Source organism: Solea solea, chromosome 2 (assembly GCF_958295425.1).
Source record: "Solea solea chromosome 2, fSolSol10.1, whole genome shotgun sequence".
NCBI classification, from domain to species: Eukaryota; Metazoa; Chordata; class Actinopteri; order Pleuronectiformes; family Soleidae; genus Solea; species Solea solea.
Window position 1 is genome coordinate 22,195,609 of NC_081135.1, and position 11,891 is coordinate 22,207,499.

Consider the following 11,891-nt stretch of genomic DNA (forward strand, 5'->3'; position numbering starts at 1 on the left):
ACATGGGCACAATTCTATAGCTCTACCCTCCATTAAGAGGTCTGATACAGCTGGGTCAGTGATAACAGGCTTCTGTCAGCTGTAATACTGTAAAGCCATGCTGACACCAGCCATCCGCTTTTTTTTAATGTCTCTATCTTCTTCTTCTCTCATCCACTCACATGCCCATCTGTGTGTGTGCGAGTGTGTGCAAGCTGGCTTTGCCTGTAAAAAAGAAAGAAAAAGAGCAAGATAGAAAAATATCATAGGTGAGCTCGGAAAGGGAGCAAGTACAGTGTGTGTCTGAAGGTGAGTGTGTGTATCTGTCATGTCTCTGCTGGCAACCTTGTGCCAACCCCCACTTCAGGCAATTGTTCATCCAACTGCTGCAGTACACACACTCTGCAGCGGGAGCCAAAGGAACGGGTGCAGTGTGGGGTGATGTGGGATCAGGGGTGGCAGGAGAGATACCAGTGCCACAAAAAGTGGGACTATACTATAGTCCCACTTTTTGACAGTAACATATTATGCTGATATCACTGTGCCGTTGTGGGGAAAACGTTGGTGAGATTACATGCATTATATAAACAGGTTTGTATGGCTGTAAATGGAGAAAATCTTGCAGACAACGGGGCTGTAGGTACATGCACACACGCAAACTCAAACTCACTGGCACAGTATCAGCAAAAGGAAAACCTTCACATCCTTCCTCACTATAGCACAGACTGCTAGGATCTAAATAAAAAGCAGCAGCATCATTTTAATTGAGTCGTGTTGTGGGCTGCTCAGCAGAATATTTGTTTCACAGTTGGAGCAAGATGTTTTTGAAACCATGGCTGGTTATGGTTAGGTGGTCGTGCATCAGCGCTAATGTGGTGTTCACAGCTTATTGGCTTAAAATATGTAAAAGAAAAAAGAAAAGACTATGGAAGTGATATTGGTATAAGTCTACGCTGAGGGTTCTGGTCGGTTTTGGGGCAAGAAAATGTGGTTTGGAGCCATCCGTACATACAGTTTGGGGCGTGTGTCAGTTCAACTCTCGCTCTCATCTTGCTGACAATTATATTTGCAAAAATAATGCCAGTGGAAGTCTCAGCATGACGGTGTCAGTGAATTGCATCCTGATAACCTTGATTTATTAACAAAATGAGTTTAATGGCGAGTGTTTTGTGTGCATGGATGTGCTTCAAATGGCCTATTCCTTCTTCATCCATCACCATCCCCTTGTTCATAATTCCTCATTGTCACACCTCTCACTCCATCACTCTCTGTGTTCTCTCTGCTCTCTTAGAGTTTTGCTCTTGTCTCCTGTCTGAAACCCTGGAGCGCAGCAGGTAGAACTGTCATCGAGCACAGCTTTGAGGTGTGGATGATGTTTCAGCTGCATGATTCTGCAGTTTATGGCTTATTGCTTTGTGTAATCATTCATGGTGTTCAGTGAATTAGAGTACGGCAGACATCAGTAGCACACTAACATTGGCACTTGACACTCTGGTGTGCCTTAAATAGTACAAGCGTTGTGGTATGTTAAAATATTGCTTTTCTTCCTTTTCTGTTAACTGTATTGTGAGATATCATTTGTTATCTGCTACTTCCTCTTCCTGCTTGGCCCTGCGTGGACCTCTCGTCGATATGATGGCACCACTTTATAAATGACTCACTTCATCATCAGGCTCCAGTAAAGTGCCATCACATAAAACATCAGTGGTTTTAAAAGTACAAATTGAGTAATATATGACTTTGTTTGCGGTTTGATATGTGCTGTCAATGGGTTTACAGATAGCAGGGGCATAATGTTTCGCTTGATTATTTTATCAACTGCTCTGACATTCTGACAGGAGGACCTGAATGTGTCTGTCTGACAGGCACAGAAGGCACTGCAGCACATCCTAGCTTGACACATTCTTAGAGCTTGTCAACACCACCAGCGTAGATGAAATTCATTCTCATGATTTTTCATGATTAATTCACGCACTGCCGTGACCGTACCTGCCATTCATACATTTTTCATGTCATCCTATACTGCAGCTTTTTTTTTTTGCTATTCAACATGCACAATACATGTTGTATTCTTTCCTTTTAACTGCAAATCAAACGACACTGAATTGTGGCCTGGCATAAAAGGCTGGTGAACTTTGTGGTTGTGGTTCAACTGTCACTCATGTCATGTCTTACTCCCTTCTTCACTGGGTAGATTTTTCTACTTTAATGTCTGAATGTATTTCCAATCATATTTTTTTTTTTTTTAAATGTACGTGTAGATGTTAAAGGTGACATCGAATGCTTGTATCACACATATATGTTAGTTATGGAGGTCTACTTACATATATTAACTTGTTTTCATCGTTAAAAACCTCCTAGTCGCTGCAAACGAGCTAATCAAAATATCTCCTCACTGACGCTCTCGTCAGCCACGCTGTTTCAGACCAAAATCACACCCCCAGAACAACGAGAGTAGTTCTTCTTCTTCTGCGGTTGAATGAACGCAACCGGATGTGCCCGGACAAGTGCCTGCACCAGGAGGCGCTACGGTGGTGAGAGGAGTGGTGAGGTATAGTGATGACAACATCAACATCTGATCCGCTTCGCAGAGCCCAGGAAAACAATAAAACCCTATTATCGCAGCAGTGGCTGAACTGTTTGTTTTGAAACTTTAGGGTTTCATAAACGAGGTAATGACGCAGATACACAAACACAAACGCAGCGTTAATTGGAGCTTCCGGTCTATGTCGCCTTTAAAGTAAGTGGCGATTGTTAATTTTAATAGAGCACATTCAATGGATAGAAATGTAGGACATTTAAGGAATCACCTCGCCTGGAGCTTCAGGGAGCTGCCCTCTCCCATGCCCAAGTAAGGCACTTCCCTTACGGACACTATTTTGTGACTTTTGCACAATTATCGAGACACGAATTGAAATTCATTAATTAATAATAAAATTTAAAAATTATTTTGGAAAGCCTGAAGATGACACCCAGGATGTCCATATAAGGAGTTGTGTATTATTCCCACGGCAATTTACCAAGGTTGTGCCTGACACATACTTGATGGTACGTGTGTGTGTGTGTGTCAGTGTTTGTTTATTTGTTGAATGTGCACATTTTTTTGAAATACATCCACGAAAAATAGCCGGTGTGTCATTATTTAGAAACTGAGCCTTATGTGTCTACAGTCATTCAAATGAAACATTTATGGAATTGAATAGATGCCTCTCGGGGAGTTGAATGAGTGCTTTCGGCTTCACTTCAGTTTCAATCAATGTATTGTGCCATGTCTCGCTCATTCTTTTGTTTCATTATTGCATTCTCATCGGCTCCTCTAACCACTCTAAACCTGCATGTTTATTTCATGTCTTCCCTGTTGTTTAGCTCTTTATGTAATGTTGCATTCTCTCTGTGTCAGTGCTGTTGACACACTTTGCATGCTTGCCAGGTGCTGCCTCCAGGCTAGTGAATATACATTAATGTGCATTCATTTACTGTACAGTACACACACATGCATGTATATACTGTACATCACAGCCAATTGAATTCCATCTGCATGAGTTAGCATGGAACTCGCCGTCGTTGATACTCCATTAATTATTTGTTCAAGTTCCTCACGGAGACCAGTGCTTTCATTTGTCTTTGAGTTCATGCGTGATAAAATCCACTGACTTATCTGTCATGTTTGGCTGTGATCATTGGTTTGTTTGCACATGTGAATGTGTATGTTGTTTTTCAGATTATCTTTGGTGTAACCTTTGCTTTGCTTTCCCTTAACCCATTTGTAGTGGAACTCCCAAGGGGCATCATTGCTGCTACTCCTACTACTACTGCTGATGCTGTACTGGCTGCAGGGATTAACAAAAGATAACATAACAGCTTTTAGTAAACCTTCTATTTGACCCAAGTGTCCACCCATAAGTATCAGATCTAACATTTTCAAGCCTCCAGATTTACAATTTGTCCAGCAGCATGTTGAGTTTTCGCAAATGGAAATTCACAATTGTTAGCTGCGACCAGGCTCCAATTGGAGCAGCTGTCAATCACACTGGCGTCCACTCATATATGCCAGCTAGCAATTGAGGCCATTAACTCAACACTGAACCGCATTTTACACTAAAGAACTGCATTCTCTTAGAAATCAATCTACATGCTTTTTGACTGGTTGGATGTGTACATGTTGGAAGTGAAACCTTGGAAATAACAACTTTGGTCAGAATAAAATAGCAGATTATTATGTTAGTGAGGCTAAAGCCTGGCACTAACAGGATACAACTTAACTAAGCCTGTTGTGACAGAGTGACTCATTCAGTGCATTTATATAGACAATAATATTGTTTCCTTAATGTCATGTACACATGTTAAAATTGAGTTAGTCTTAGTCGGACCTGGACAGTGTGATTCATAGTCTGATTACTCCCGCATTTATAGGCTTAGTCAGACTGGTGTTTGACTTGGTGTTCTATGCATGCACCAAAATGTCCTCCCTGGTCTTTGACCCGGAAGTAGAAGGAGATGGTGAATAAACTGCAGTATTGCTGCCGGAAATCATTCAGTGGCGGTGGCGTCTGTGTGCGAACAACACAGCTTATTTGTAATCACAATAAACATGTACAGCAGCTACGAAACATACAGAACCACAGCGCGGTCCAAGTCATCGTTCACTGTTTGTTTTTCTGTAGCCTAAAGCTCAACAGGAAACTGATTCTATATGTACTACCTTATAGAGAGATACAGCCCCATCTGTGGAGGTGGAGTCACACGTATGCAGCCAATAAATCGATTTTCGGACTTGGCAAGTGGTCCTATGGCCTGTCTCGGTAGTACTACGACCTTAGCTCGATTAAACTGAGCATGTAGACGTACTGACTTACCACCGGCACACCAGCTAAGAGCACACACACACACACACACACAGTCCCTACAACATAAGGAATACCAGGCACACACACTTGTCTCCTCTCCCTCTCTTCCTTCGTTTCCGTTTCTCTGCAGGTACCACAATCCACTCTCTGCAATAACTGCTTTGGCAACTAAGGGTGCACACTTTGGGGATCAGCCGTTAATCAGTTTCAGACATGAACCATTTTCACTCACCCGCTGTTAAAGAACACCACCTTCTACCGTCAATCTGTCAAAACGGATCATTTCCACTTCTGCATTAATATGGTATAATTTTCACAGTCTTTACAGTGACACTGTGACCAGGGGTTATTATATTTTCATCAGCTTCTTTCATATTATTAATCTAATATCATGTGTTTCATCATAACAGCAGGACACACATTCACCTTTTTGAACATTAAGAAAACACCGTTCCTTAGTTGTCAACATTGGCCTCTGATATTTTAATCCCGTTGCCCCAGTCTCACACGACATTGAAGAACACTAACACCAGGCTATTGTGCTTTACACTTTGCCAAGGATTATTTAAATACACAGAGCAGAAAAGAGGATAAAAGAAAAGAGCATAGCCTTAATGCAGTGGAGCAGTGAATGGTTGCGTTAGTTAATTGACAAGGTGGCTGTTGCAGATGTTGGATGCGTTTATGTGTCAGAGTCTCTCTGTTCACTGTTGTAAGGCGCTGCATGCTGAAGAAGAATGAGTCGCAATGATTGAGTAGGTCTTTGTCAGCAGTTTAGCCACAGCCACAAGTCTAGATAAAGCATTAAAGATGAGGCACTGACAAGGAAGGGCCATCTGGGGCTACTTAAAACCAATACCACAGGGCAGAATAAGGCCTTTCATCAATTACAACCTTAATAGCCCATTGTAATGAAATAATCCAATCCGGGACACAGCTGAGTCTCAACTCTGTAGATCACCAGAAGGCAGGCAAAACAGCAAGAGTAGCAGTGGGAGTAAGGGTTTAACAAAATATTGGGAATTTTCACTGTAGAATGGATCAGTTGAATCTCTAAAATTAAAGTTTCATCTCCTTTTGACAGCTGCGGTGTCAACAATGAAGTTCAGCTACTGATTTTTGTGACACCTGACAGTTGATTTGATTTCCAAATTAGCAGTAAACTCAAGACGCCTCCAGCTGCTCTTTTTGTACATGCTCTTCATATTTTCACCCAGCAGATTCTTCTTGGCAACTTTAAATTCACACCAAGTCTAACACATTTGCATCTGTTCCTCGCCATTCTGTTTTTGTTTTTTTCCCATTGACTTTATTTACAGTCATTTCACCTCTAAATACCTTGTTTCTCTGTAAACTGGTGCTGAGCTGACGCACATGTGATATGAGCACAGAATGTACAGCCTACAGTTGAACGCAGAAGTCCCTGCATACAAGCTTTCTAATGAGGACTTTTACTTTACATTACATCTGTTCTTTTACATTTGCATCCAGTCATTCTTTCATCTGAAGTAAAAACATGTTTTCTCTGCATACAGACAGAGAGGGAGCAATTAGGAATCCAATGTCTTTGTCAAGGACACTTCAGCATGTGAGCAGGAGAAGTCGGTCGCTAACAAACTCCAATTTTTAACAAGAATTATGTACAAACTCCTGACATAGAAAAGATCTAGAAAAGACCAGTTTTATTTGTATAGAGCAACAATAGTGTGCAGTACGTTTTTAAATAAATAATAATAAATGCCATAAAATGCAACACATGCTCTGACTGGTTTTGCTGCTGTAGAAACATGGCAGCACAAGATGGTGCCATTCATAAAGCAAGACATTTGCCAAAATGAAAGGCTTATTCTAAGGTGATGAAAACTAAACAGACCTGTGCAGTACATTGAACGTCTGCTTATAAACACACCATAAATGTTACACATTTGTTACACCTCCAAGTCCTTAATCTGAACGATCTGCATGAACTGCTGACCTTAATGGCAGTATTGCATCACAGTGATGGACAAAACTGCAAAGGCAAGGTGACTGATATGAACTGATGAATGAGACCCAACAACCACTGACATTGCTTATTGTGTCATATCTCTGATAAATAAACAGTGACCCTTCTTGCCTCAATGTGACATATAATGCAATGACATGAGTGAAACAGCAAAATCATATGAAACATGTAAAAGGAACTGATAAGTGACAGCAAAAGGCAAACAGAATTCTTCAAGCCAGCTGGCTGACCTCTAACACACTTCCTGGTGATTGAGGAGAAAGCAGCATTTTACTCTTTCCCTGAGGGCATGGAAGAATGCACCAGATATGAGAAAGTTATATAAATGGGGGGGGGGGGGGGGGAGAGGGTGCATCTCACTATCTCCATCATGACAGTCCTCTCCCTGACTCTCTCACTTGCCGCCTCGTTCTCTCACGCGCTCTCTCTCTGAGATTTGACAGCATGATGATAAATTGGGAGTCATGGGTCTACAGTAGAGCGATGGCTGAGGGAGCAGGGATCTGTGCTGCAGCAGAAGTGGGCTTCACTACCCGCCGCTGTGTGCAGAAAGGACACAAGTGTGTGGCAGACGGCCAAAAAGAGCTGTGGTTTTCACACCACATCTGTTGCACTTCAGGCAGATGTTATCATGCTGACAGTCAGGCTCATAGGGGGCGTTTGCCCTTTTTTGTTCCAGTTTCATGGGCTAGGTGTCACCTAGATTCAACTTACTGTAGCTCTTTGTCCTCGTAAGCAAGTATTACTGAACAGTGGCTGATGTCAAAGGTCAAAGTCATTGACCTCATATAAAAGCGGAAAATAGCTGACATAGGGTGATAGGCGGGGTACACCCTGAACAGTTCACCAGTCCATCACGGCCACATAGAGACAAACAACCATTCACTCTCCCACTCACATATATATATATATGGTCAATTTAGAGTGTCCGATTTACCTAATCCCCAAATCTGCACGTCTTTGGACTGTGGGAGGAAACCGGAGAAAGCCCATTCGCGTTTCAACATGCAAACTCCATGCAGAAAGGCCCTTGTTCCGACCGGGTCCCCAAACCTGGGTCTTCTTCCTGCAAAGGCAAGAGTGCTAACCACTACGGGGGTGACTCCACTGGTTGCAAAAACAACTAAATTTGAATGTGTCGATGGAAAAATAAACCACCTTCTCACTTGATTTATGATGTCAATTAACATTTTTCTGAGGAATGAATGGTGTTCATCGCTAGTTTGAGGTCTTCTCCAATAGTACATGATGTCAATGTTTTAAATGATGTTCCTGTTTAAAGGAAAATAGTCAATGAAACAGCACATATGAGTGGACATGAGTGGGATTGATAGCTGGGATCATTCGTCAGGTGCCTACTGTAGTTGCAGGTGATGCCTGTGAACTTAGTGTATAATTCTTGAATTGCAGTGAAAACAGTATAATAGTTATGGATAACCACTTGCTCAAAGCTGAACTGTTGCTGTGGCTGGTGTTAAAAGATAATCTCTTCAGTTGTGATGTTATTGATTATTCAGATTTTTTTTTTAATTTATATTTGAGCCTGTTTGCAAATGACTGGGCAAACCCTGACTTTTTTCAGAATGAGAATGATTTGGGAAGTGTTTAATAAGCACCAGCGCAGGCACTAGATGACAGTCATTGCCAGCAGCATCTTAGTGGAATGCGATGTGTTTTGCTTAATGAGAGAAAAGCCTGCATTTTGCCCCTGTGTGTCTTTATCGCCCCGTGCTGTCAGTTTCAGGGTGAGCGTTTGTCTAAACACCAAAATGAAGAAGACAGACGTGTACGCTCACACATATCAATCATATTCACACGCACACAAACATACAGACCTGTACGCAACGTGCGCAAGATGCGACAAAAGGTCATGTGACCACGTTTTCTGTGACATTTACATAGTGCTCACAGCGTTGCGAGATGAGCAGTGTGTGTTTGCATGTTAATGTGTGTGTTGTTGTGTGTGAGAGAGAGAGAGTGTGTGTGTGTTGTGTCCTTATGAACCAACCCTATCTTCAGGTGGTGATCTAATTATTAGATCATTTTCGGTACAGTTTCAGTCTCAGTATATGTTTGTGTTTAGTCGTGCGTTCAGTATATGCCTCTGCGCCTGTAATATCCACGTCTTATGACACAACCCAGGAATTAACAGTGTTATTTTGAAGAAATCATTTTATCACAACACAATAATATACAGTACAACATTTACGATGCAGAAGAGCAACAGATTATTCAGTCCCGAAGGCGATTTGAGCACCAGACAATAGGTACTTTTCAAGATTGTGGTTAAATATTTTCACCGAGGGTAATTTGCTGCCATTCCAGTTCTGAATAATGCATTTAACTCAGTGTAACTTTTTTTTTTTTTTTTTTTTGTTAATTGAAATCAAACACATCCTCTTTATGTGTGTAGTAATGTGTGAAATGAAAGAAAAGCATACACTAATGCCTAATACCTTGACTTATAGAGGCATCATTTCCCTTATTACAAGTCAGGGACTTTTTTTTCTTAACAGGCGAAAAAAAGCACATTGACCATCAAAATAGTTGATATCAAAGTTGTTTTGAAGCTGTTGTGTTACTTACCATAACATGACTACTATCATCTGTTGCTCTCTAAACGTATAAATGTACTCACTACTTTTACTGTCCTCTCCATGTTACATTATTTTTGTCACAAATATGCACTTGCTGGTCCTTGTTTAGGTGCCAGTGATTGCTGAGTGCAAACCAGTGCGTAGAACTCTTGCCTTCCAGCTGGGATTGGCACCAGCGCCTCCCGCGGCCCTCACATGGAGGATGAAGTGGTAGAAGATGAATGGATGAATTGCTTAATATGCACTTGCATACAAACAACAACATCACAAAATATTGGCTGTGTTTTCACTTATTTATTAAATGTTTGCTCCACTGACAACAGTAACCGCAATGTTAATAAAATTGCACTTCAAGTTTTCTACTTACCCTTGTGTATTTAAAAAGCTGTGTCAATTTGTCTACAGTAGGTCGTCCAAATGGGTTTCAATTTTGGTGATGCGTGTTACAAGTACAGTATAGCTATTAGTTTGCTCTTATTATAAGTAGCTTTTATTCTTCCTGGCCACGTCTGCTTTTCCCACGCAGGTTTTAAATTGACTCACTCATGGGGCCAAATTCAGTGAATACATGTGTTACCCATGACCACACACTTTCTTCTGTCTTTATTTTGGGGGGTGTGATATAAACACACGCAAAACTGTGCCTTTTTGGCGCCAAAAATGTTTTCTTTTTTGTTGTTGTTTTCTATGTTATAGATTTCCTTAACAAATTCCTAGCCATGTGGATTTGAAATGTATTCAATTCTATAAAGGCTGTAAAGCAAGTTGCAGGTCCTCAGGTACTTTAAAGGTCCAATGTGTAATAACTGGCGCCATCTAACGGTGACACTGCAGAGCGGAAAGGATGTGAACACGCTCTCAAATCTCTCCCCTCATCCACTCTTTCTTCCATCTGCTTCAGTGATTCATACATTGGATTGAGGTGGGCGCATGTTTGCGTTTTCAAAACGCAAACATACATCCACGTGTTTTGCTGTCGAATCATGTCGGAGCAAGATGAACAAACGACAAATAATGTATTTTTTAAAGTACATACATACTGTATGTGTATTTGATTCAATTTCTGCCAATTAACCCTCCTAAGTGTTGCGCACTGGACCTTTAAAGAGTTGTGATAGAAAATACTTCTCGTGCCTGCCACACTTTTGTATTTACTGAATGTAAAAGTCAATGCATCTGACAACAGTCGGGATACAGGCACAGGGAACAGTAATATTCAGCTGCCCTGAAGAGGAGATTAGCTATGACTGTATACAGTAGCCACATTCATTAAACAGTAGCAGGCTCACCAGGATGTCTGCTCAGTACTGTGTGAATCAATAGCTGCAGGGGTCACGGATGATGCCCGTATATTTAAGTGTGTGCATAAGTGTATGTGTATCATCCAAGGCAGTGCTCTCTAACTCATCGATATTCTCTCTGTACACTGCCCCCCCCCCCCCCTCTCTCACTCTCTCTCTCTCTCTCTCTCTCTCTCTCTCCCCTGCCCTCACCTGTCTGTCTCCTACCTAGATGGTTTATAAGCCCTGGCTGTGTTCTCAGTACTTCCAGACCACCCAAATGCACTGCAGCAAGCGAATCCCCTGCAGTCAGTACTGCCTGGAGGTGCAGCAGCGGTGCCCCTTCGTCCTGCCTGACAATGATGATCTCATTCATGGAGGCAGCCCCAGTTTTATATGCACAGGTATAAGTAAAACCCATGTCACACTTTTGCAGGTCACGTTTTGTCTTAAAACTTCATGTTACTCATTCATGCCGCTGCCAAGTGGAACTTAGGAAACTCAGAAGTTGCTTGTTGACCTTTTGAGGGATAAAGGAGTATTGCGTCCCCAAAGCCATGAATAACAAACTGTACCAACCTCTACTGCTGCTGCTGCTGCTCACCCTGTGTATTGTAGATGCTGCTCTTGGAGTTACTTTGCACCTAATGGGCAAACAGGGAGCACAGTGTCTTACTCAATGATACTTCAGAGATATAAAACTGCTGATGGACACACAGCGAACACTTGTCACTTTACAGTTACAGGATGTTCTCTTTAATTAGCAGTCTAACAGGGTGATACACCATGACAACCAGGCTAATTGTTGCCACTTACTTACAGTACTAGCAGCATGGTGGAACACTTTGACCGTAACTCTGCATGTTCTGTCTTCACTGAGCAGTGGACAGCACCCTGGGGGACTGTTGTCAGTGAAATGGATGTTTCACAGTGTTAGCACTTAGTGACCAGTTATGGGCTCATATTGTATCCTACATAATTGCACGCCGCGTTCTCGTGAAGGGAGTCCTGCACAACATGACCATGTGAGTTGATGTTTCTCCTGGAGATATGATAAATGCATTATGCAAAAGGCTCACACTTCGCACAACATGTTGATGCTGCCCTCTGCTGGTCAAGTTGAGCATCAGGTCACAGTCTTTCACAGACATAACGCCGAGAATGTGAAAGCACAGTGCAGTGC

At 41.9% G+C, this 11,891-nt stretch overlaps 1 protein-coding gene across 1 annotated transcript in view; it reads left to right on the forward strand.

The window, feature by feature from the left end:
• The window catches only part of LOC131446079 (NALCN channel auxiliary factor 1), a 92,150-nt gene that overhangs the window by 74,113 nt on the left and 6,146 nt on the right, over positions 1–11,891 (forward strand). Inside the window, exon 3 of the mRNA XM_058617071.1 lies at positions 10,941–11,112. Within this exon, the coding sequence (XP_058473054.1) occupies positions 10,941–11,112 (172 nt within the window). The remainder of the gene's footprint in view (positions 1–10,940; positions 11,113–11,891) is intronic.